This window comes from Lontra canadensis, unplaced genomic scaffold, assembly GCF_010015895.1.
Source record: "Lontra canadensis isolate GAN:19392208 unplaced genomic scaffold, GSC_riverotter_1.0 scaffold35, whole genome shotgun sequence".
Lineage (NCBI taxonomy): Eukaryota > Metazoa > Chordata > Mammalia > Carnivora > Mustelidae > Lontra > Lontra canadensis.
Window position 1 is genome coordinate 2,484,086 of NW_022631029.1, and position 24,300 is coordinate 2,508,385.

The 24,300-nt window shown below is 51.3% G+C and overlaps 1 protein-coding gene across 1 annotated transcript; it reads right to left on the reverse strand.

The window, feature by feature from the left end:
• Positions 1–623: 623 nt before the first annotated feature.
• PLVAP (plasmalemma vesicle associated protein) lies at positions 624–16,199 on the reverse strand. The gene is made up of 6 exons (XM_032867605.1): positions 15,741–16,199; positions 8,915–9,011; positions 8,110–8,822; positions 6,447–6,504; positions 6,219–6,297; positions 624–1,435 (listed from the first exon to the last, which is right to left on the reverse strand). Exons 1-6 carry the CDS (start codon positions 16,107–16,109, stop codon positions 1,429–1,431), a joined length of 1,323 nt encoding a protein of 440 aa, XP_032723496.1. The 5' UTR covers positions 16,110–16,199; the 3' UTR covers positions 624–1,428.
• Positions 16,200–24,300: the final 8,101 nt, after the last annotated feature.

The following is a 24,300-nucleotide window of genomic DNA, read 5'->3' on the forward strand; positions in this document are numbered from 1 at the left end:
ATCAGTATGTTGAAGCAGTTCCCAGCTGGACCCTGGTGCCCTTTCTGACGTCTCATCTCACCACAAAACAAAAGAAGACAAAACAAATGCCCTGAGCCTTTAGTGACACTGTTCCTGGAGCCATTCTGGAGAGGAGGTGTTCCTCTAGTCCATGACAGGCTGTCTTGCCTCAGCAACTGCTGGGGGGAAATCGTCGCAAACCATAGGAAGATGAAAGCCACAGATGGACAACCTGTTTTCTAAGAAACTGCTTTTTTTTTTTTTTTAAGATGTTATTTATTTGTCCAAGAGAGAGAGCACAAGCAGGGGGAGCAACAGAGGCAGAGGGAGAAGCAGACTCCCCACCTAGTAAGGAGCCCGATGTGGGACTCGATCCCAGGACCCTGGGATCACTACCTGGGCCGAAGGTAACCTCTTAACCGAAGGAGCCATCCAGGTGCCCCAAATAGCAGTTATATAAAAAGTGGTTTCAGAGCTTTGAGGGAAGCTGGTGTCTGTCCAGGCTGCAGGCTCTTCTGGCCCTGGGGGCATGCTGGGGGCAGGGGGTAGGGTCTTAGGTTACAAGGTCTTCTCTCCCGCACTGCTAGGACCTGTCTTTTCAAAGCAGAAATCACCACTCTGGAGTCTTTGAAAGGATTCAGTATTTATTTAGTGCCACTAACATTAATACAGGCCACAGGCAGGGCTGGGTGTGGGAGGAGAGGGACAGGGGCTGCCGCCCTCACCGGCTATGCTGGGGTCAGTGGGTGACATTTGCCCTGGGTTTGGGTGCGGTCTGGCAGAGGAGCCTGGAGACTCTCCTGGGGGCCGGGGGGGATGGGGGATGGAGGCTAATGTCTTCCCATTTCCACTTCCCTAGGCCCCAGATGGAGATGAGGAGTCAGAAGACCAGAAGATTGGAGGGAGGTTGTGGCGGGGGCATGGGTTGGGTGGATGGGTGGGTTGCTGTGAGCGCCCGGGCCACTGCGTGCAGGAGGACTGTGACATCGGGCAAGGGCTGGGCAGAAGGTGTGTCCGTGTGTGTGCGTGATGTCGGTGCTCTGTATCTGTGGGCGACGTGTTCTCTGCGCAGTGTAGCATCACCGCCATGTTTTTGTGAAATGCCATTGCCTCATCAGTGTGTGACATCACGGCTATGTCTGTGTGACGTCACTGCATCCACAGGGGACATCACTGCAGTGTCTGTGGATGAGGGATTGCGTGGTGCCAGTGTGGGCCTGTGAGAGAGCATCAGAGGGGGTGGTGGGGTGTGGGGAAGGATGAGTGTGGGGTGCAGGCCAAGGGTACCCACTTTGGCAAATGTGCGGGAGTTCGGCCGAGCGTGGCAATGGCCTGGCTGCTGGTCCGAGCCATGGGCGTCTCGTCCACGCCGTGTCCGCAGACTGGCCGGTCGGGGCCACACCTTGGTCCTCAGGGCCTGGAGCCTCCTCAGCCACTAGGGCAGGAAGGAGATGGTAAAGGTCAGTGAGACAGACGGAAGGACAAACCTTGCCCGGGCCTGCTTCCTCCCACCCCAGGCCCCTTGTTGCCACCGAGGACTCTTTGGCTCTTTTGGGGGCAGCCTTCCCCTTAGACTCCTACTTGTTGAACCTCCCTGTGAGGGTGGGACTGAGATGTGGGCCTCCTCGGTACACAGATGAAGAGACAGTGGTCAGAGTGGCCACCTGCTGTGCTCTAGACCTTGGCTGCAGCCTGTCCAACTTTTACCTTTGCTTCCCCAAGCCCCGGGGATCCTGGGAGCTTGCCCCAAAGCCCCTGTCCATACCTCCATCCCCAGACAGAGCCTCAGTTTCCCTCCTTTGTCTCCACAGAACTAGCCCCCCCCCCCAGGGCTAGCCCCTTACTCATTCCCAGGAGGGTTTTTCCAAGGAGTCTGCCTCTCCTCACATGCTCTCCCTGGCTCCCCAGTGCCCTGCAGACAAGCCAGATCCATTCTATCCGGCATGCAAGGCTCCACCCACTCTGTCCCTACCAGTCCTCCTCATCAGAAACTCAAGTCCTGCCAGAGTCCTTTAAGACTTCAGGAGGCCTCGCTTGCCCCTACACCCCCCCACCATCGCCTCCTCTGCAGGAGCCAGCGGGCGGTCTGGAATGCCCTTCCCCCTCCTTGGCCTCGCAAAGGTTCCCGTGAGGGGTCAGGGGTTGGCTCAGACTCTGTTTCCTGGTGGGGAGGAGGGGGCCTCAGCCAAGCCCTGCTTCCGCTGGCCCCCTCCCTTCCTTCCCCGGCTCTTCCCTGGGGCCAAGCGGCCTCACGTTCCTTGGCTGGCTCTGGTCCCCCCTTGCCTGGCTCTGGTCCCCCCTTGCCTGGCTCTGGTCCCCCCATGCCGGCTCCAGCCTGACCAGGACTCAACTGGCTCCTGCCCTGTGCTATATCCATCCTTCACCCACTCCTGCCCGCCAGACGGCGAGGGAGAGTGGTCCCTGGCCGCTTCTCAGAGACCAGGCTCCTAAGGCCCCATCAGCACAGTTGCTCTCGGCCTGGTCTTTGGCTGTGGCCTTCACCCCCCAACAGCGACTAGAGGGTGCCTATGGACTGCTGTCCCAAAGCTTCCAAAGTTGTCACCGCAGCCACAGGCCCTGTGTGACCCGCACACCCCCGGCACCCCCCACTTCCTACTCACCCCCTGGATCGCTCTGCCCAAGCCACACCACCTCCTCACCAGGCCCGGCCCTGTCTCAGGGCCTTGGCTTGGGCTGTGCTCTCCACCTGATATGCCCTTCCAGGGACACCCCACCGCCACGACCCCTCCCTCTAGTTCTCTGCCCCAGCCCCGCGTCACCCTCATGCAGGACAGAGAAGCCTGCCTGGCCTTCTGTGGAAAATTCTATCCTCACACTGCCTCATCCCTTTTCTGCCTCGCCCACTGGCAAGGGGCCCTACAACAAGAGCTCAGGCATCTGGTCTACCCTCCATCTGCCCCACTGGACCGGGAGCCCCACTAGAGCTCTGCCCATTCCTCCTGGTGTCCTCAGCACCCAGCAGCTGCTCCAGACACAAACGGGCTGAATAAGGAACAAAATCACAATCGTGGTGGCAATGAACTTGAGTGACACTTGCTGTGTGCCCGGCTCAGAGTCAGGGCCGGACTCCCCATCGGCAAACTTCCACACTGCAGCTGTTGAAGGAGAGAAGGCTAGCCGAGGACAAAGCACCAGCGGGACACCCTGCCATGGCCCCTGCCCCCCAGCTCCTGGGGGGGGGGGGCCTGTGGGACCTTCTTCCAGAAAGCTGCCCAGCTCTCTAAATGTGAATGCTTTGCCAGAGGGAAAGCCAACCTTGGCTTGATAATGGCCAGGCCTCTGGGATCCTGAGGGTCTTCTCTAGCATACGAAAATCCTCCTGAAACCTCCCTTTTCCTGACCTCCTCCAGCTCCCAAGTATATAACCAGCCACCCCTCCCCATCCTGGTATAGCCGCTCTTTCTGCTCGGGGCTCCTGTCCCCCTGGTTGTTTTTTTTTTTTTTTTTTAATTTTTTTAAATTTTAAATTATTTATTTATCTATTTATTTTTAAAATTTATTTGATAGAGATTACAAGTAGGCAGAGAGGCAGGCAGAGAGAGAGGGGGAAGCAGGCTCCCTGCTGAGCAGAGAGCCCGATGCAGGACTTGATTCCAGGATGCTGGGATCATGACCTGGGCTGAAGGCAGAGGCTTTAACCCACTGAGCCACCCAAGCGCCCCTGTCCCCCTGTTTTAATAAAACCACCATTTTGCACTAAAGACGTCTCAAGAATTCTTTCTTTGGGGCGCCTGGATGGATCAGTGGGTTAAAGCCTCTGCCTTTTGGCTCGGGTCATGGTCCCAGGGTCCTGGGATGGAGCCCCGCATCGGGCTCTCTGCCTGGCGGGGAGCCTGCTTCCCTCTCCCTCATCCTGCCTCTCTGCCTACTTGTGATCTCTTCTGTCGAATAAATCTTAAAAAAAAAAAAAAAAAAAAAAAAGAATTCTTTCTTGGCTGGCGGCTCTGGACCTCACCCCACTGAAGAACCTCACCTATATTCCAAAACCGCCTCACAACTTTTGCCTTATCCAGCCCCCGGGCCCCGAAACCAGTATATACTTATTTGTCTTTACGTTAACTGTGTGTGTTTAACTTAAAGAAATGGATATCCACAAGACACGGTCTTGTCAGGGAAAAAGGAAATGTAGTGCACTTGCCATCAAGAAAAAATGACTTAAAAGGGCCCACGGGAAAACCAAGACTTTGTGTTCTGGTCCAGCTGATGGGAGGGTTCTGGGTTGGCCCTGGCTTTGGGATTGCGGTGACAGCTGCAAGTGGGAGCATGTTAGCAGCTCAGAGACTGCGTCAAGGTCAGAAGGAGTAAGAGTGGAAAAGGAAGGCCCTCTCCTGATCAGAGGGTGTGGGGGGAGCTGAGTGATTGGGGCTGGACCTCAGCCCTGGCCCCTGACCAGAGGCATGAAAAATTCCGATGTGGTGATTGTACAGCCTGTGGTTTGCCTATGCTAGCCCACCCAGGAGCTGGCCTCGCTGGGACTCCAAGCCAGAGCCGATGGCCGCTTTCTCAGGGGGAAGGTGAATCAAGACTGGAGCACAGAGGGCCAGAGCCCCTTCCTGAGACCTGGCAGAGAGAAGCAGGAGGGGCCCTGCTTTAAGTACTCATTGTTTTCTCTGTGGAGGAACGGCTTTGGGGGTAAACAATGTCAAGAGCTTCCCCTTTCTCCGCCTGGGACTGGTCTGGGCTGGGAGCCTGGCTCTGGCCCTGACTCATTGACGCATGACCCCAGGCTGGTCACTTCCCTGGGGCCTCAGTTCCCTCCTCTGAAAAGTGGGGATAATAATAGAACCTCCTTCCTTGCCATGTTGGCTTTGGGCCGAGATGGAGAGAGGAAAACTGCTTGGAGCAGAGTCTTCTCTCTATCCTCCTGTTTCCCTCCCTGAGGGCTGCCCGAGGCTGAGGGATTTCTCCCAGATGGAGCCATCCAGAGCGGAAGGGACAAGTGCTGTGAAGAGGTGAGCTCCCCGTCAGAGGGCGTATGTAAGAGGAGCCATAGAGGAAATGGAGCTGGATGTGGAGGACCGCCCCCACCCCGGGATTTGAAGACAACACTCTGGAAGTCAATTTGTCCCCAGGCGGACCTGGGCAGACCACAGCCTTGCTGGCAAAGCCATGGGAGAGGCACAGGCTTGGGGTTGGCGGAATTTGACTTAAAAATCCCCGGTGTCGCCCGGAGCCCTGGGTCCTAAACTGTGAATGGCAGTGCCCTTCCCAGACTCCTTGCCCAGAGATATGGTCCTGCGCGGGGACCGTAGCCACCATCTGGGAGGGAAGAACAGGATGTTCTCGAGGCGGTGGCCTGAATCACCTTCCCTGTGATGCACAGGCTGTACTCTGGGAGGGGGCGAGGGGGGGGCAGGGTACAGACATGGAGCCCTGACCTGAGTATGTGCACAGGTGCCTTTGCTGCAACCCCCAGCCCCTGGCTTTACGCGCCTGTGGACAGCACTTCACAGTTAGCGAAGAGTTTCCGTGCCCTTGATTTCAGATACCTCCGTTTTTGTAGCAGTTAGAAAGAGAGGATCAGAGGGGTCTCCGCGCTGCTGCTGCTCTCCCTCCTCCCTTCCTTAGCTCCAGCCACCCCCCATCCCCAGCCTGGCCTCTGAGCCTTTACCCTGGCTCTTCTCATCGTCCAGAGTGCTGTGCCTTCTGCCCTTTCCCAGACCAGCCTGGGCCCATCCTCCAGCTCAAAGGCCTCCTCCTCACTGAAGCCCTCTCTTGCGGGCCTGGAGTCCAAGAGCCTGGGTTCGAGTCCCCAGCTCTGCCACTCCCCGGCTGTGTTACCTGGGCCACGGCGCACACCTTCTCTGCGCCTCATTTTCCTCATCTGGAACGTGGGAGGTGATGACAGTGGCTTGCCCACTGATTAGGGTTGTGAGGGCTCAGCGAGTTAAGCTGGCGAAGTGCTTCTGACTGTGCTGAACTCACAGTAAGCCGCCCGTAACTGTAGGCTCTTGGTCTCTCTTTTCATGGCTCCTTCACTGTTTCTTTCACCCCTTAATGAGGGAGTTCCATGAACGGGTCTGCATGGGTCTTAGTCATGACTGTGTCCCCAGGACCCAGCATAGGGCCTGGTAGACAGCCAGCACTCAATTAAGGAAGCACCTAGTGCGAGATGAGCCTCCTTCCACCCCTAGTCCTCTTCCCAGCCTCTGCAGAAGCCCTGACACAGAAGCGTCTCAGTCTGCACAGTGCCTTACCTGGGTGGGGCTACAGCATTGCCTGCGGGCCTCTGGGACTCCAGGATCCGTCTCTTGAACTCCTCCAGGACAGCTGGGTCTGTGGCGAGAGGGAGTTGTCAGTTCAACCAACCGCCCCGACCCTGGGCTAGGGGTGGCGCAGCAGCCCCAATAGCAGGGCTGAGATGGGAGAAGAAGCAAAAAGGACCATCCCCGAATGCCTTCCTGGCCCTGCTTTCTGTCACTCACCGATGGGCTGGCGGTTGGGGGCAGGGGCCACAGGTCTTGGCATAGGCATCGGCTGCGACTGTGGGAAGAAAGATGGAGGGAGGTTGGCAGAAGTCGGGACCCCTGAACCAGAATCCCATGGAGGCTTCTGCTCCTTTATGCCCTTGGATGCCTGGGTCAGAGATCCCTCCAGGGCGGGGAAACAGACCCGGGAGACAGATACCCGTATTAATGGATGTACATGCACCCACCTGCCCTTAAGGGACCGGGAACTCTGGAAGCTGGCTTTCTTTGGAAGCCTCCCGGAGAGCTTGCTGGGGCCTGCCTCGGTCTCCCCTACAATCTTAGTTCCAACCCGACCCCAATTCATGACCCCAACTGAGTCCATCCACCCAACACCGGACCCAGCCCCCCTCTAGGCTGAAGCTGACTAACTCCGTAAACTCTCTGCCTTCTCTCCAATGACCCTGAACCTGAAATCCAAAGCCAGCTTTAAACTCAATCACCTAAAATCCAAATCCAACATGAAAACGGTGCTTTCTTTAGACTCAAACCCTGACCTAAACCCAATCCCCATGACAAACCTGATCAAAGATCATAACTTGACATCCAACTCGGACCCAACTCGTTCCTTAGACCTGGCTGCCATGAAAAATCCACTCCCAGCCTCCTTCCCCCGGCCCAGCCCTGGATGCCACCACGGCCACCCAGAAACACTTTCCCAATACCACACTCACTGCAACTCAACCTTAGACCCTAGACTTTACCTCAAATGGAACCTCAACCCAGCCCCACTCCAAGATTAGTCCCTGTGCGGTTTCTGCTCTACACCCAGCCCTGACCCTCACCCCTCCCCAGGTCTCCCTACCCTAACTCAGGGTCACCCAGTCTTTCATTTCAAATATATTCCGAGGCCAGCCCAATTCAACCCTCAGTCAGCACCCTAAACCCCAACCAATTTCAACTCCTAACCCATGGTCAACACCAATCCCAATCCTAATGCCCATGAAATCCTAAATCCACCCTTGGCCCCAAACCTCTAATCATCTCTAGCCCCACCAGTCACCTATGCTCAGCTGAGCTTCAACTCCAACTTTGGGGGCTCCACTCGACCGAACAGAAGCCACTGAGATCCTGCACCCAATGTTAAACTCATCGGTTGCCCTGCACGTGACCCCTGGCCTGACTTTCAACCTTTCCCCACAATCCAAACTCAGCACAACCCCAATTCTAAGACTCACGTGATCTTTGATGGAACCCTAACTTTAATTCAAACCAACCCTAAACACGGTGGTCACTAAGAACTCACCTTCACCTAAACACAAGCCCTGCTCCGCATCACGCCTTCCTCTGGACCAGCCTTACTCTTCAGTCTCACTAACAACCCCCACTCCATGGCCCCTGATCTGTCAACTCAGACACATCCCCACCCCGACACCAACCCTCCATGAATCCCTGAACCAATCTGGAGGCCCACCAGGCACCCTAAACTCAATCCCAATCCTTAATCCTTTCTCCATGTTCTTCCAAACTCCACCCCAATCCTGCGTCAGTGACACTCTCAAGTGCAGTAAGTAACCAGACCTAGACTGCAAAGCTCACCTCAATGCCCCGAGACATCACCACCAACACGGCCCCCAGACCTGACCCCAGTGCAACCTGAGTCCGGGGCCCTCTAGCCCACCTTGGCCTTGATGCAGGTGTCCAGGGCGGAGTTGCTGACGGCCAGCTGCATTTTGAGCTGCTCTGCCTCCCGCTTCTTCTCCTCCAGCTCCTTGGCCAGGTTGTCCCGCTCCTTCCGCAGTGCCGCCTTCTCCTCCAGGGCAAGCTGTGTCTGCCGGGCGCATTCGGCCTGGAGCTTGGCCTCCCGGGCCTGGGCCTCCTTCTGCACCTTCTCCTTGGCCTCCTGACTGGCCCGCAGGGCCTCCTCGACCTCCAGCTTCTGGCGCTGGATGTCCGAGTTCTCGCGGGCCACGCGCTCTATGCCGGCCCTTAGGCTCCGGGCCAGCTCCTCCACCTTGGTGCTCATGAGGGCAGGCATGTGGTCACAGCTTCTCCGGGCGGAGGCTATTTCCGAGCCGAGGGGATGGTACAGGTTATAGCCCATCGAGTCCAGGGTGCGGGGGATAATGGAGTCCCTCCAGAGGTTACGCAGCTCGATCTCAAACTTGTCCTTGTCCAACGGGAGGCAGAGGGCCTGCACCTTCTGCAGGCGGTCCTCGGCCAGCTGTCGCTCCTGCTGCTGCTGCTTCTGGACCTTGCCACACTCAGCCAGCTTCTCCTCCACCACTCCTTTGCTCATCGCCAGACCCTGCTTGTCTTTGGTGCATACTTCCTTCTCCTTGGCCAACTCTACCTCCAGCGTCTTGGCCTTATGGTTCAGCATGAGGAGCAAAGCTACAGGGACATGACAAGAAATCTCTGAAAGGTTGGGGGTTGCCAGGAGACTTGGCACACTGGCGCCCTACTACCCAGACCAGACCACTCACCATCGCAGGTCTTGTTGGTCTCCTTAAGTTGCTCTTGGCATTGCTTCTCGCTCAAGATGATGGCCGCCATGTATGGCTGGTTGCTCACGTAGGTCATCTAACGGGATGGGACATAAGACAGAGCTCACTGTCCAGCACCCGTGGGTCCCCCTTGCTCCTGGTTTGCCCAGACCCTCTGGGCTGGGACCCCAGATCCCACAGCCGGTTGGCCTGGGTTGGCCCAGTTTACAAGGGCATGACTCCTCTATAGGGGATGCTGGTTGGATCTTTAAAAGTTGTTACAGTTAATACTATATATTAATAATACTTTTTATTTATTTATTTTTAATTTTTAAAGATATTTATTTATTTGACAGAGAGAGAGAGCCCAAGCAGGGGGAAGGACAGAGGGAGAGGGAGAGGCAGCTCTCTGTTGAGCAGGGAAACAGATGCAGGGCTTGATCCCAAGACCCTGGGATCATGACCTGAACTGAAGGCAGATGAATAACCAACTGAGCTACCCAGGCGCCCCTGGTCAACTTCTTTTTGACAAGGATGCTGTTAGGAACTGAATTGTGTCTTCCCACTCACAAATGGAAGTCCTAACCCCTGGTACCTCAGAATATGACTGTATTTGGAGTTAGCATCTTTAATGATGTGATTAAGTTAACATAAGGTCGTTAGGGTGGGCCCTCATCCAATATGACCGGTGTCCTCATTTGAACACCCAGAAATCCACAGAGGGAAGGTAACACAAAGACACAATGAGAAGGTGGCCATCTATAAGGCAAGGAGTGGGCCCCACTCCCGGAACCAATTCTTCCCTCCTAACTCTCCAAAGGAATTCACATCTTGACCTCGTTTATGTGCAAAAATAAATTTCCATTGTTTAAGCCACCCAATTTGTGGTACTTTGTTAATAAGGCAGCCCTAGAAAATTAACAGAGGTTGCAAACTCATTCCATGGGGGAAATAGTCTTTTCAACAAATAGCGCTGGCATAGCTAGATCACCACATGTTAAGGAATGAATTTGGACCCCTACCTCACACCATATACAAAAAATTTACTCAAAATAGCTCAACGACCCAAATATAAGAACTAAAACTATAGAACTCTTTTTTTTTTAAAGATTTTATTTTTTAATTTGACACACAGAGAAAGATCACAAGTAGGCAGAGAGGCAGGCAGAGAGAGAGGAGGAAGCAGGTTCCCTGCTGAGCAGAGAGCCTGTCACAGGACTCAGTCCCAGGACCTTGAGATCATGACCTGAGCTGAAGGCAGGGGCTTTAACCCACTGAGCCACCCAGGCCCACTATAGAACTCTTTAGAAGAAAACAGAGGTGTTAACTCTGAATGACTTTGGATTTGGCAATGGTACCTTTCTTTCTTTCTCTCTTTAAGATTTTATTCATTTATTTGGTAGAGAGAGAGCACAGAACAGTGGGAAGGGGCAGAAGGAGAGGGAGAAGGAGAGGGAGAAGCAGACTCCCTGCTGAGCAGTTGCTCCCCCCTCCCCCAGCAATGGTTTCTTAGATGTGACACCAGAAGCACAAACAAGGAGAAAAACAGATAAATTGGACTTCATCAAAATTAAAGATTTCTGGGCTTTAAAGGATTCTATCAAGGGAAAAGACTATGGAATCACTATATGGTGTAGCTGAAACTGACATAACATTATGTGTCAACTCTACAGGGAGAAGACAACCCATAGTTGGGAGAAAATATTTGCAAAGAATGTATTTGATGAGAGGACTAGTATCCAGAATATATAAAAGTAAATTCTTATGGATCAATATAAAGAGATAACTTGGAGCGCCTGGGTGGCTCAGTTGGTTAAGCATCTGCCCTCGGCTCAGGTCATGATTCCAGGGTCCTGGGATCAAGCCCTGCATGGGGCTCCCTGCTCAGTGGGGAGCCTGCTTCTCCCTCTCCCACTCCCCCTGCTTGTGCATGCTTTCTCTCTCTCTCTCTTTCTGTCAAATGAATAAGTAAATAAAATCTTTAAAAAAAAAGAGATAACTTAATTGAAAAAAGGTCAAAACATCTGAAACACTTCTTCAAAGAAGATACACACGCTGTTGACAAGCACATCAAAAAATATTCACCATCACTATGCATCAGGGAAATGCAAACAAAAACCATCAGGAGATACCACCTTCCAACCATTAGGATGGTTATAAATGATGGGGGAAACACGAGCAGAGAGTAACAAGCGTTGGTAAAGATGAAGAGAAATGAGAAATCCCAGATGGTACTGGTTGGAATGTAAAATGGGACAGCCGCTTTGGAGAGCTGTCTGGCAGTTCCTCAAAATGTCACACATAGAATTATCATGTGACCTAGCAATTCCACTCTTGGTGGAGACCTGAGAGAAATTGAAGCACGTTTCACACACACATTTATAGCAATCACCGAGGGGTGGAAACAATCCAAGGGTCCATCAACTGGTGAATGAACAAAATGAGGTCCATCCACAGAATGGAATATTACTCAGCCATAAAAAGGAACAAAACCCTGACACATGCTACAATGTGGGCAAACCTTCAAAACATCATTTAGAAACAAGATGGGATTAGGAGGGGGACAAAGCGTAAGAGACTCTTAATCTCACAAAACAAACTGAGAGTTGCTGGAGGCAGGGGGTAGGAAGAGGGTGGTTGGGTGATGGGCATTGGGGAGAGTATGTGCTATGGTGAGTGCTGTGAAGTGTATAAGCCTGACGATTCACAGCCTGTACCCCTGGGGCTAATAATATGTTATATGTTAATATAAATAAAAAATTAAATTAAAAACCAAACCAAACCAAACCAAACAAAAAACGTCATTTAGTATGACTCCTGTTGTAGGATCCCATTTATACGAAATGTCCAGAACAGGCAAATTCATACAGAAAGCAGTGGTTGCCAGGGGCTGGGGAAGGGGGAGGCTGGGGAGTGACTGCTCATGGGGACGGGGTTTCTTTTCCAGAGTGATGGAATGTTCTAAAATCAATTGTGAATCACTCTGTGAAGGTGCTCAAAATTATTGAACTATACACTTTTAATTGGGTGAGCTGTAGAGCATATGAATTATATCTTCATAAAGCTGTTTTTCCTTTAAAGATTTTATTTATTTATTTGACAGAGAGAGTGAATATGAGTGGGGGGAGGAACAGAGGGAGAGAGAGAAGCAGACTCTCCACTGAGCAGGGAACCCGACTTGGGGCTCGATCCCAGGACCCTGGGATCATGACCCGAGCCAAAGGCAGACGCTTAACCCAGTGAGCCACCCAGGTGCCCTTGTGTCTTTCCTGGGCTTGACTGACCGAGCCACCCAGGTGTCCCTCAATAAAGCTGTTTTGTTTTGTTTTTTTTTAAAGATTTTATTTATCCATTTGACAGACAGAGACCACAAGTAGGCAGAGAGGCAGAGAGAGAGGGGGAAGCAAGCAGGCTCCCTGCCGAGCAGAGAGCCCGATGCAGGGCTCGATCCCAGTACCCTGAGATCATGACCTGAGCCAAAGGCAGAGGCTTAACCTACTGAGCCACCCAGGCGCCCCAATAAAGCTGTTTTTAAAGGAAATTCTTACAATGCAGCAAGGTGTGCTTTCCAAGCTTTGGAACAGAACCCTCTGCAGTGGGCACCTGGGTGGCTCAATCAGGTAAGTGTTTGCCTTAGGCTCAGGTCATGATCCCAGGATCCTGGGATCTCGTCCCACATCAGGATTCTTGCTCAGCTGGGAGCCTGCTTTTCCCTCTGTCTGCCGCTCCCCCTGGTTGTGCTCTCTATCTTTCTCTCTCTCTCTCTGTCAAATTAATTAATATCTTTTTAAAAAAAGATTTTATTCATTTGACAGAGATCACAAGTAGGCAGAGAGGCAGGCAGAGAGAGAGGAGGAAGCAGGCTCCCTGCTGAGCAGAGAGCCCGACGTGGGGCTCGATCCCATGACCCCGGGATCATTACCTGAGCCGAAGGCAGAGGCTTTAACCCATTGAGCCACCCAGGTGCCCCCATTAATTAATATCTTAAAAACAAAAGCAGAAACCCTCTGCAGAAATATAACAGGTAAAGCAGTGCAGAATGTGGAGGGTTTGTCTTTCTCTCATTCCTTGTCCTTATTCCTTTGGAAGCGGGTTGTGTGCTAATGCCCCAGGCTCAGGGGGAAGGCAGGAATAGCTCTGGACGTTCTAGTGACTTTTGTTTTAAAAAAAACACAGAAGAAGAAGATCTGGAGGTTTCGATAACATGCATTGGATCCAAAAATGAAATGAGAAAGAGGCTTTCTTCCAGGTGGAGGAAGTGAAAAGAGGAGGTCTCCGGATGCTCCTTCTGGACCCCAAATGCCAGGTGAGGGTCCCAGCAGCTTGACCCAGGCAGGGTGGAGCAGACCCTAAAAATATCACTGAGTTAGAGGCACCTGGGTGGCTCAGTCATTAAGCATCTGCCTTCAGCTTGGGTCATGATCCTACAGTCCTGGGATCAAGCCCCACATCGGGCTCCCTGCTCGGCGGGAAGCCTGTTTCTCCTTCTCCCACTCCCTCTGTTTGTGTTCCCTCTCTCACTGTGTCTCTCTGTCAAATAAATAAAGAAAATCTTTAAAAAAAAATCAATGAGGGGCGCCTGGGTGGCTCAGTGGGTTAAAGCCTCTGCCTTCGGCTCAGGTCATGATCCCAGGGTCCTGGGATCGAGCCCCGCATCGGGCTCTCTGCTCAGCGGGAAGCCTGCTTCTCCCTCTCTCTCTCTCTGCCTGCCTCTCTGCCTACTTGTGATCTCTGTCTGTCAAATAAATAAATAAAATCTTTAAAAAAAAAAAAAAAATCAATGAGTTAAATTCTCTTTTCACTCCCCGGATCTCGGGGCTAGAAGTGCAGTTGCCCCAGCAGAGAATTTAAGAAAAATCACTTTTCTTAGCATGGCCAGGACCGGGGAAGACCAAGATTCACCGGCTGCCTTTGGACACTTGGGGCTGCCGTGGCGCGGGCATGGGTGGGGGTACTCCCAGGGTGGGGAGACAGAGGGAAAAGCAGGCTCCCAGCTGAGCAAGAATCCTGATGTGGGATGAGATCCCAGGATCCTGGGATCATGCACCCTGAAACTAGAGAAGCCCCAGCAGCCTTGGAGAAAATCCCAAGAGGTTCCAGCCCAGAGAAATTTGTCAACACGGAGGAGAAAAAAACAAAAAACTAAAAACAAAAAAACAAACTGTGATTTTCAAATGCTATATTTGTAAAGATGCAGATTCTTGGGTTTCTAAAATTCTGCGATGGGGGGAGTTTAGGGTCCTGGGATGTGTGTGAGTATCTAAAACTTTATGATCCTAGAATTCCTGATAGCACCTGGACCAGACCCCTGTTTGTCTCCTGGAAGATGCAAATGGGCCAATTCCTGGGGAACTGGGAAGTCCGAGGGGGCATGTCCTGGCCTGGAGGCTGGTTCAAAGGGATACACAGCCCCGTTCTGGGATCCAAAGGAGGACCTGACTCATTCTGGGGACCTGAGGGCAACCCACCTTGCCCTGGGATCTGAGACAGGGAGACATCGACCTTCTCGGGGCAGGTGTGAGGGGGGCCGAGCACATCTTTCCTGGACGGTAGGGAGGGCTGGGTGGTCTGAGGCCCCAGCAAAGAGGCCTTTTCTTCCTTCCATTGCCCTCTACCCCCTACCTCAGCCAGCCTGTGGGGGAAACTGAGGCTGCCTCCATCCAGCCTTCCCCCTCTGGCCCTCGCATCGCTCACCCAATTCTGCTGAGGCCCAAGGAATGCAGCCCCAGCCCCAAAGTCTCCCAGAGGAAGCACATGTGTGAGAAAATGGGAGATTGTCTTGCCAGGGGCATAGGACATGAGCTGGGGGAGCAAAAAGGTGGCAGTCTCCTCTAGATGCTCGGGAGTGCCACCAGGACCCTTCCCTGGGGCTGCCCATCTCTACCCTGCCCCCAGCCCCCAAGCTGCCTTCCCCAACTCAGGCTTTCACTTCTCCCTCCTCAAAAGGGTTTGGAACTTCTCCTTACCTCAAGGGACTCAATGATGAGATATTTCTAAAGCAGACACCCAGCACAAGGCAAATGGGAACTGTTCATACTTCTTCCTCAGTAAGCACCGAAAGTGCTGAGTTTTTGTTTAGCTAGTTCTTAATCTTGCCTGTATTCGCGGGCACATTCTGACGCTTTATGTGTATGAGGTCATGGGCCCAGGGCTGCTGCCAATCCACAGCCAGGATGCCCAGCAAAACTTAAGTTCCAGGTAGAGGGGCGCCTGGGTGGCTCAGTGGGTTAAGCCTCTGCCTTCGGCTCAGGTCATGGACTCCAGGTCCTGGGATTGAGCCCCGCATTGGGCTCTCTGCTCAGCGGGGAGCCTGCTTCTCCCTCTCTCTCCACCTGCCTCTCTGACTAATTGTGATCTCTGTCTGTCAAATAAATAAATAAAATCTTAAAAAAAAAAAGTGCAGATAGATAGTGAATACAGCGGTGCCTGGGTGGCTCAGCTGGTTAAGCGTCTGCCTTCAGCTCAGGTCATGATCTCAGGGTCCTAAGATCAAGCCCCGCATCGGGCTCCCTGCTCAGAGGGAAGGCTGCTTCTCTCTCTCCCTCCTGCTTGTGCTCTCTCTCTCTCTCTCTCTATCAAATAAATAAATAAAATCTTTAAAAGAAGAAAAGATAGTAACTACATTCTTTTAGGATAAGTGTATCCCCAGTATCGTATGGGACATACTTGTACTAACGAACTACGCATGGCTTATCCACATGGGCTCCTCACATGACATAGGGGGTCTATGACTGCCTCTGGCTCCTGGACGAAGGGACCGGAGCTCAGATTGGGGAGGAGGACCTGCCCAGAGCACCCAGGGCAGGCGTCTGGCCCGCGGCCTTACCAGGTCAGCCTGGCACTGGCGGAAGCTGGCGTTGATCCTGTCCAGGTCGCGGCGGGCGCTCAGCATCATCTGCGTGATGGTCTCCTTGGCGCGGGAGGTGAGGTTGAGATCCTTGGACAGGTTGGCCTGGGAGGCTGTGAGGCCCACAACCTGGTTGTACAGGCTCTCGGCCCGGCGCTCGGTAGCCTGCAGGTTGGATTCCGTGCTCACGTGCACGTTGCCGTAGACCATGAAGAGGACAAGGCCCAGGATGATCAGAAACTGAATGAGTGACACAAAGAGGAAGAAGTAGCGCAGGTAGTACCAGCAGTCCCTCGGGCTGCCTCCTGCCCGTGAGTAGGCTCCTCCGTGCTCCATTGCCAAGCCCATCTCTGCCCGGGGCCCGCGGTGCTGTTCCCCTGGTTGGCCTGAGCTGGGTGGCGGCCGCTGCCCCTTGTGCTCACCCTGCCACGGAGCGGGGGGAGTGTTTATATTACTCCTCTTAATACTTCCTCTGCCTGGCTCCTTCCTGACCGGGAGGAAATGGGGGCTGTGGGTTATCACAACACTCCCACCCTGGCTGTGAAGGGAGGGGCGATGCTGAGTTTCTGATAGTCCCTGGGTGGGGCACCAGCTGGGTGACGGGGTTGGGGAGCTTCTTTGGCTCCTCAGAGCCTCAGTGTCCCCACCTGCCCTTGCTCCATGCCAAGCACTATCCTCACTATTCTCAGCACGGGCTGCATACTGTCTCCTGTCATCGACCCCTGTGGTGTGGAGGAGGAAACTGAGGCACAGGGAGGCAAAGGGACCGTCCTTGGGTCTCATGCTGTGAGTTCACAGAGCCGGGCTTCCCTCTCGGTGGACTGACTATGGATGTGCATCCGCCTCATGAGCTAAATCAGGTGGAGTGCTTGGCCCAGAGCTGGGCATACAGTAGGTGCTCATCAGGGCTTCCCAGAGGGCTGACCCGTGGATGACCATGGCCCAGGCTCCCTGAGGTGTCACCCGCGGCCCAGCTCACACAAGTGCTGCGTAAGTACTCCGGGAGCAGTGTAGGTGGCAGAGCTGGCAGAGCAGGCTTGACCCAGCTGAGCTCAAGGGAGGGGTTTCTCCTGTCTGTTCTCAGTTTCCCGTTCCGTGAGATGGGTGTCCCTGTGCTGTTCCCGAGACAGGGCCAGGGAGGGGGCCCATAAGAGAGGGTTTGTGGTTTTATTATTACTATCATTTCCTGCTGGAAGTGTTATTTCGGGACTCTGTGAGATGGTGAATGGGAAGTACTAGATAGGTGGGGTTGAACTGCACGTTGGGTTACCCCCAGGTGGGTGTGAAGGGGTTTTGGGGACCAAGGAGCAAAGGATTTTGGGTGCGCCCTCTTCTGCCTATCCCCTGAGAACCAGGAGCTCCAGAAAAACCCTCCATGCTGGATGAGGTGTCAGCCTCAGACCTGGCCATAAGGGACCCTTAGTCTTAGGGAGGCAGAGTGGGACACAGCCCCTAGCTCCATGAGGTCAAGGCTGGGAGGAATGGGGGCTAAGGGGGAAAGGGGGCTAAGGGGAAAGGGCCCAGCAGATGGAAAGGATGCTGGACAAGCACACCATTACTGTACACTGCTTGTGGGGGGGCACAGCAGGGTGAACAGTGTTGCTTGGGGACTCACACCGCCCCCATCAACCAGGGTAATGGAGTGGGGGTGGTTGACAGTGGGGACGGGGTCCTCTAGGATGGTGTTCATCACTGGGGCAGGAGTTGGGTTGGGAAGGAGGAAGTTCCCAGGGGTAGGCAGGAAACCCCTGTCTGACCTTTGGCCTTTGAAGCTACCCAGCAGATTCCTGATTCCGGACCCTTCCAGAGGCTTGTTGCAGGGAGGAGGGTTGGGGGCTGCAAGTGGTGCCCAACCAGCTATTTCTCTAGGTTGGCCAGGCCCACCCAGAGTCCCCAGAGCAGGGTGGGAGGAGGACATTTTGCATCTTTGTTAATGGGGACCATGTAGGCAGAGTGAATACATAGTTTCAGCGTAGGCTCTGGATTTAAGCTCTGGCTGTGTTACCGACCCCTGTGTGATCTCAGACAAATGATTTTCCTTCCTTAATTAAGCCACAGTTTTCTTTTGTCGAAAGTGGAGGCGACATAGCCAGTTATGAAACACTTGTCACAGTGTCCGGCACACACTCAGCCTTAGTAAATGAGGATAATTTTTTAAGGTGAGAGAGGCTGGATCGTGTGTAGCCTCTGATGCCAGGATGAGAAATCGATATACGGGGGAGGGACACTGCTTCCAAGTAGTGTGCTTAGGGCCTGTGGGAACACTGGGAGGAAAACAGCATGTTGGGTTTACAGCCTAGATAACATGGGTCCAGTGGAGATACACAGACACGGGGACAGTGCCTGGGCCAGCACCAGTAGGTGTGACAGTCTTGGTTTGCACTTAAGATCCTGTCTATTCTTCACGATATATTGAAGGTGTTGCATATATGTGTATATGAGCATGACATCTGCTGTCAAGGAAAAAGAAAGGCAACCATAAATTCCCAGAAAATTAAAAAGCCACCCTAGATCCAATAATAAAATTTTGAGTGTCACAGTGTAAGAAACCGTTTTATTATTTATTATTTATTTGAAAAAGATTTATTTATTTGATAAAAGATTTATTTGAGAGAGAGAGTGTGAGAGAGCACATGCACACACAGAGAGATTGGGAGAAGCAGTCTCCCTGTTGAGCAGGGAGCCTAATGGGAGGCATGGCTTGATCCCAGGACCCTGAGATCATGACTTGAGCCAAAGGCAGAAGCTTAACCGACTGAGCCACCCAGGTGCTCCTTATTTTTTAATTAATTAATTAATTAATTAGAGAGAGTTCATTTGCCTGAGCGGGTGGTCCAGGGCTGGATGGGGCAGAGAGAGAAGGAGAGAGAGAATCACAGGCTCCACGTGTGGGGCTAAATCTCATGACCCTGAGATCATGACCTGAGCTGAAATCAAGAGTCAGACATTTAAAGGACTGAGCCACACAGGTGCCCTAGAAGCAGGGGTTTGAATGTACACCCTAACATCATTCGTATCAAGCTCAAAAGCAACATTCTATCTCTTTTTGGTAATTTGATCTCATATCTTCCATTAGCAGTGTTTCTTTTTTGAATAGTTTGTTTTATTAGCTAGATTTTTTAAAATGGAAAAAGTAATGATGAAACTTTGTCTTTTTGCTTAACATGATGTTTTTAAGATTTGTTGACTCCTTTTGCCTGATGCTGAGGTTTTCACCACAGACATTACCGTAATAATTATCAGTGGGCATTTAGACAGTTTTTAAATGTTTTGTTTCTCTGAACAAAATCAGAGTTGATATGAAATGAAACCACAAATGAAACCTCTGGGTTCCAAAGCATTTTTATCTTAGATTTTTGACAGCTGGTCACTACTTTGTCCTCCAGAGGTGGTTTCCTTCAACACTCCTGCCAGCGGTGTCTAAAATCTCTAAAAACAGACTTTCCGAACACATTTTGCCTGTGTCCCTGGCCACAAAAATCCCCGCGGGAGGAAGCCAATGACAGGTCTTTGGATTCGCATGAGGTGAAATGCATTGGTCCTGATGTGAGCACTTGGGTTTTTCCTGAAAACAGTTTGTCACGGTCACAGGAAATTTTGCACATGAGCCCCCCTGAATTCCCTTGGAGGATCATCACAAAATCAGGCTTTGATTTTAAACTTTCATCTGTTGATATGTTCTCTAAATTAAAAACCATCAGTTTCTGTTGGTATGTTCTCTAAATTAAAAACCATCAGTTTGGTTTTATTTGTTTGTTTGTGCAGAGAATGGAAAAGTATTGTGAGGAAGTCAACTTTGTGTTACTCCCTAAAACTGACACTGAAATTTTCAAGAAGACACAAGATTTTTAAAAGCTCTTACAGAGGGGTGCCTGGCTGCCTCAGTGTGGTTAAGTGTTTGCCTTTGGCTCAGGTCATGATCTCAGGGTCCTGGGATTGAGCCTGGCTCTCTATCTAAAATAAATAAATAAAATCTTTAAACATTTTATTTATTTTTAAAGATTTTATTTATCCATTTGAGTGAGCGAGAGAAAGAGAAAGAATGCACAATCATGGCAGGGAGGGAGGGGGAGAGGGAGAAGCAGATCCCCAGTCGGCAGGTAGCCCAAAGCCAAGCTTGGGATCCGGACCCCAGCTGAACTGAAGGCAGACACTTAAGGACTGAGCCACCCAAATGCCTGCCTGGCAAACCATTTCCTTACTTGGGATTGGGGGTGCTGGAGGGCTCAGGCTGCCGCTGTCCCAGGTACTCTCTGCCTACAGCAATGTCACGCTTCCCCTTTCTTTCTGTTTCTTTCTTTCTCTCTCTTTCTTTCTTCCTTCCTCCCTTCCTTTTTTTTTTTTTTTAAGATTTTATTCATCCATTTCACAGAGAGAGAGAGATCACAAGTAGGCAGAGAGGCAGGCAGAGAGAGAGGGAGAAGCAGGTTCTCCACTCAGCAGAGAGTCTGATGCGGGGCTCGATCCCAGGACCCTGAGATCATGACCCAAGACGAAGGCAGAGGCTCAACCCACTGAGCCACCCAGGTGCCCCACACACTTCCCATTTCTGTCCCTCCTATTGTTACTGCAGCCATGGGATGGGGGCGACAGGGTGACAAGGGTAGGGGAAACCAGGGCAGGGACCTAGGAGGGTATGCTGGGGGTTGGGGTGGAGACAGATAAAGAGAGACAGAGACTAAAAGAGAGACAGAGACTTTGAGTAATAGAGAGTGGGAGGCAGAACAGAGTCAGGGCAGGCCAAAGGCTGGCCCTGTGAGGTGGGAGCAGGCGGGGTCCAGGAGGCGGTCCCACCAAAGAGTGCTATTTACTTCCCTGAGCAGCTGAGGGAGCCTCAGAGCAAAAGGGGGAGGGGAGAGTGGGGGGTGATGTGGCGGGGCACCTGGGCTTGTTCTCTGTAGGTCACCCTCAGTCCCCACCTACTTACTACCTGTCCTATGGTCTCCTTGGGGTATTAAAGCCCTCAGTCTGAGCCCTCTCTTCCTAATTCTTTCTGACACCAGATCTAACGGTGCCCTTCCTGCTCACACACCTGCCTTGGCTTCCTATTTCCCTCCAACCCCAAAACTGATTTTCAGGGGTATGGTGGTATGGCCAAGATGAAGCCACCAGAGTAAACGGATAATAATGATAATGTTTTACATCCCATTTACAACCCTGAGCCCAGCCCTTTTTTTTTTTTTTTAAGATTTTTATTTATTTATTTGACAGAGAGAGATCACAAGTAGACGGAGAGGCAGGCAGAGAGAGAGAGAGGGAAGTCGGCTCCCTGCTGAGCAGAGAGCCCGATGTGGGACTCCATCCCAGGACCCTGAGATCATGACCTGAGCCGAAGGCAGCGGCTTAACCCACTGAGCCACCCAGGCGCCCTGAGCCCAGCCCTTTTACCCCAAGAGGTTTTTTTGTTTTGTTTTGTTTTTAAGATTTTATTTTATTTATTTGACGGAGAGAAAGACAGGAAGAGAGGGAACAGTAGGGGGAGTGAGAGAGGGAGAAGAAGACTCATCACTGAGCAGAGAGCCTGATGCAGGGATTGATCCAGCCGAAGGCAGGCACTTAAGACAGCGCCACCCAGGCGCCCTCCAAGAGGTCTTACGTCAGACAAAGCAGGGTCAGTCTCTTGGTCTCCAGCTCTGGCTGACTCCAAGAAGGAGAAGCCACTTCCTGCTCACTTCTGGATTGACGCCAGAGTTGGGGGTAGGGGTGGGGGGAGGTTTCACACAAACCCTTAACCTTTCAGCTCTGAGCGAGCCCTTAACCGGCGGCAACCGGGTGGGCTAGTTGGGGCGACCCCTGGTGGCTGTCAGGAGAACTAAGCAGTTAGACTTTCCTCCCCTCGGCCTCACTTACTCCTTGGGAGTTGGCCCTCCAGTTCCCCCTCCAGGTGGGTCCCTCCCAGGTAAAGGCCCAGATCTGGTACCTCCAAGGCCGGGGGTAGGGGGGCGGGTAGTGGTAGCGGGGATGTTGAACAGGACTGAATGAGGTGGGGGAAAGAGGTCCAAGGGGGCTTCCACGGTCCTCAAACACCAGCTTCTTAGGAATTTTTAGAAACAAATTTTAATTATTTTAAAGGTAATACATAAGCATGATTTAAAATGCAGACTTTACAAAAAGGTATACAAACATGAGACAGCACTCCCACCCCACCCCACCCCCCCAGTTCCTGCCCCGGAAGCCACGGCCGTGACCAGTGTTTCCTTCAGAGACATTTGGGTAAAAGTCTTTTCCGTCCCTGCATTTTGACAAATGCACACAAATGATCACTTTTCTGCTTTTTACATTAATGTTTTCAGAGAAGTTTGCTTTGGCCCCTTTAACAGTCATATGGGAATTTCCACCGTGGGGACAGATACTGTGAGGACAGATGAACATTCACTGAAATAGTCCCCAAGTGGAGGACACTGAGGTGGTTTCCAGTTTTTTGTACTTAACGCGATGTGATAATAAATCTCATCCTTTCCCCTCCCCTTACCTTTTGCCTTTTTTTTAGAGGTAAACTTTTTATTTTGGAACAATTGTAGATTTACAGAAAAGTTGCAGAAATAGCACAGGGGCCCTGAATAGCCCTCATCCCCCTTCTTCCATGGTTAAGCTCTTTTCCACCGTGGCTCACTCGTCAAAACTAAGAAACTAACTGCAGTACCTTAAATTAATTATACTCTGGACTGCACGTGATCTTCTTACTAAGGGGTTCTCTGTTCCAGGATCCAACCCAGGGTTCTGCATTGCATTTGGTCCATTATTTTGTTTTGTTTTCTTTCTTTCTTTTTAAAAAATGTTATTTATTTATTTGACAGAGAGCAAGAGAAAGCACAAGCAAGGGGAGCAGCAGAGGGAGAGGGAGAAGCAGGCTCCCCATGGAGCAGGGAGCCCAATGCGAGGCTCCATCCCAGGACCCCCAGATCATGATCTGAGCTGAAAGCAGACGCTTAACCAACTGAGCCACCCAGGCGCCCCATCTTTTTTTTTTTTTTTTAATGTATTTGAGAAAGAGAGCGTGCAAGAGAGAGCAAAAGCAGGCAGAGGGAGGGAGAGAAGCAAGCTCCCCACAGAGCAGGGAGCCTGGATGCGAGCTGGATCCCAGCGGAAGGCAGCCGCTTAACCAACTGAGCCATCCAGGTGCCCCTCTTTTTTTTTTCCCCACAATTTTATTTATTTATTTCAGAGAGAGAGCAGGGGGAGGAGCAGAGGGAGAGGGACAAGCAGACTGCGCTGAGTGGGGCTCAATCTCAGGACCCCGAGATCATGACCTGAGTTGAAATCAAGAGTTGGGTGCTTAATGAGCCACCCACCAACTCCTATTTATTTAGTTTTATGTAGCTCCGCCCCCCCCCCATGTGGATCTTGAAATTGCCACCTTGAGATCAAGAGTTGCATGCTCTATGGACTGAGCCAGCCAGGCATCCCTGGTCCATCATTTTGTACACATGTAAATGTGGTTATAGGAAAATTCTAGAAGGGGAATTGATGAAGCAAAGGATATATGCACTTTCAATTTTCTAGAAAATTGCCCTTCCAAGTGGTCGTACCAAGGAGCAGTCTCACCAGTACCCTGTGGGATTACTTGTTTCCCCACGGTATTGCCAGCACAGCATACATTGTGATTTGTTTTTGCTTTTTTATCTTGGCCAGACTCATGGGTACAAAGTGGTACCACATTGCTTCAATTTGCATTTCTTTTTGAGGAGTGAGGTTGGGCAATTTTTTTTTCTTATATTTCTATGAATTGACTGTCTATATTCATTGCCTATTTTTTTCTACCAAACTGTTTTTGTTTTTGTTTTTAAAGATTTTATTTATTTATTTGACAGAGAGAGAGAGAGATCACAAGTAGGTAGAGAGGCAGGCAGAGAGAGAGGGGGAAGTAGGCTCCCTGCCAAGCAGAGAGCCCGATTTGGGGCTTGATCCTAGGACCCTGGGATCATGACCTGAGCCGAAGGCAGAGGCTTAAACTGCTGAGCCACTCAGGTGCCCCTCGAACTGTTTTTTGAAAAATTAATTTATAAGAGCTTCTTAGTAGTAAGGAAATTAATTTATTCCTGGGTATAAATATCTATATGAAATAAATATAGGAAAGTTTTGGTTAATTCTTTTGGGTTTTCTATATATAAAATCATACTGCCAGAAGATCATAACATTTGGCTGAATTCTTTATGAGGCTTTCCTGCACAAAATGCCAACTTAAAACTAATCTTACAGAAATAACACACAAACCCAGACTGGGATTCCAAAAAATGACTGTCCCAGGCCTCTTAAAAATGCCAATGTTATGAAAGGCAAAGACAGACTGAGAAATGTTCCAGATTTAAAAAGATCAAAGACTTGACAAATACAATGTATGAGCCGGGATGTTCTTTTGTTATAAAAGATATTATGAGAACAGTTGGCAAAGTCTGATTAAAGTCTGTAGATGAGATAATAATGTTTTATCAATCAATGTCCATTTTCTGATGTTCGTGATTGTACTGTAATTATGTAGGAGAATGCCCTTGTTTTTAGGAAATGCATACTCACGTGTTATGGGTAACAAGACATCATT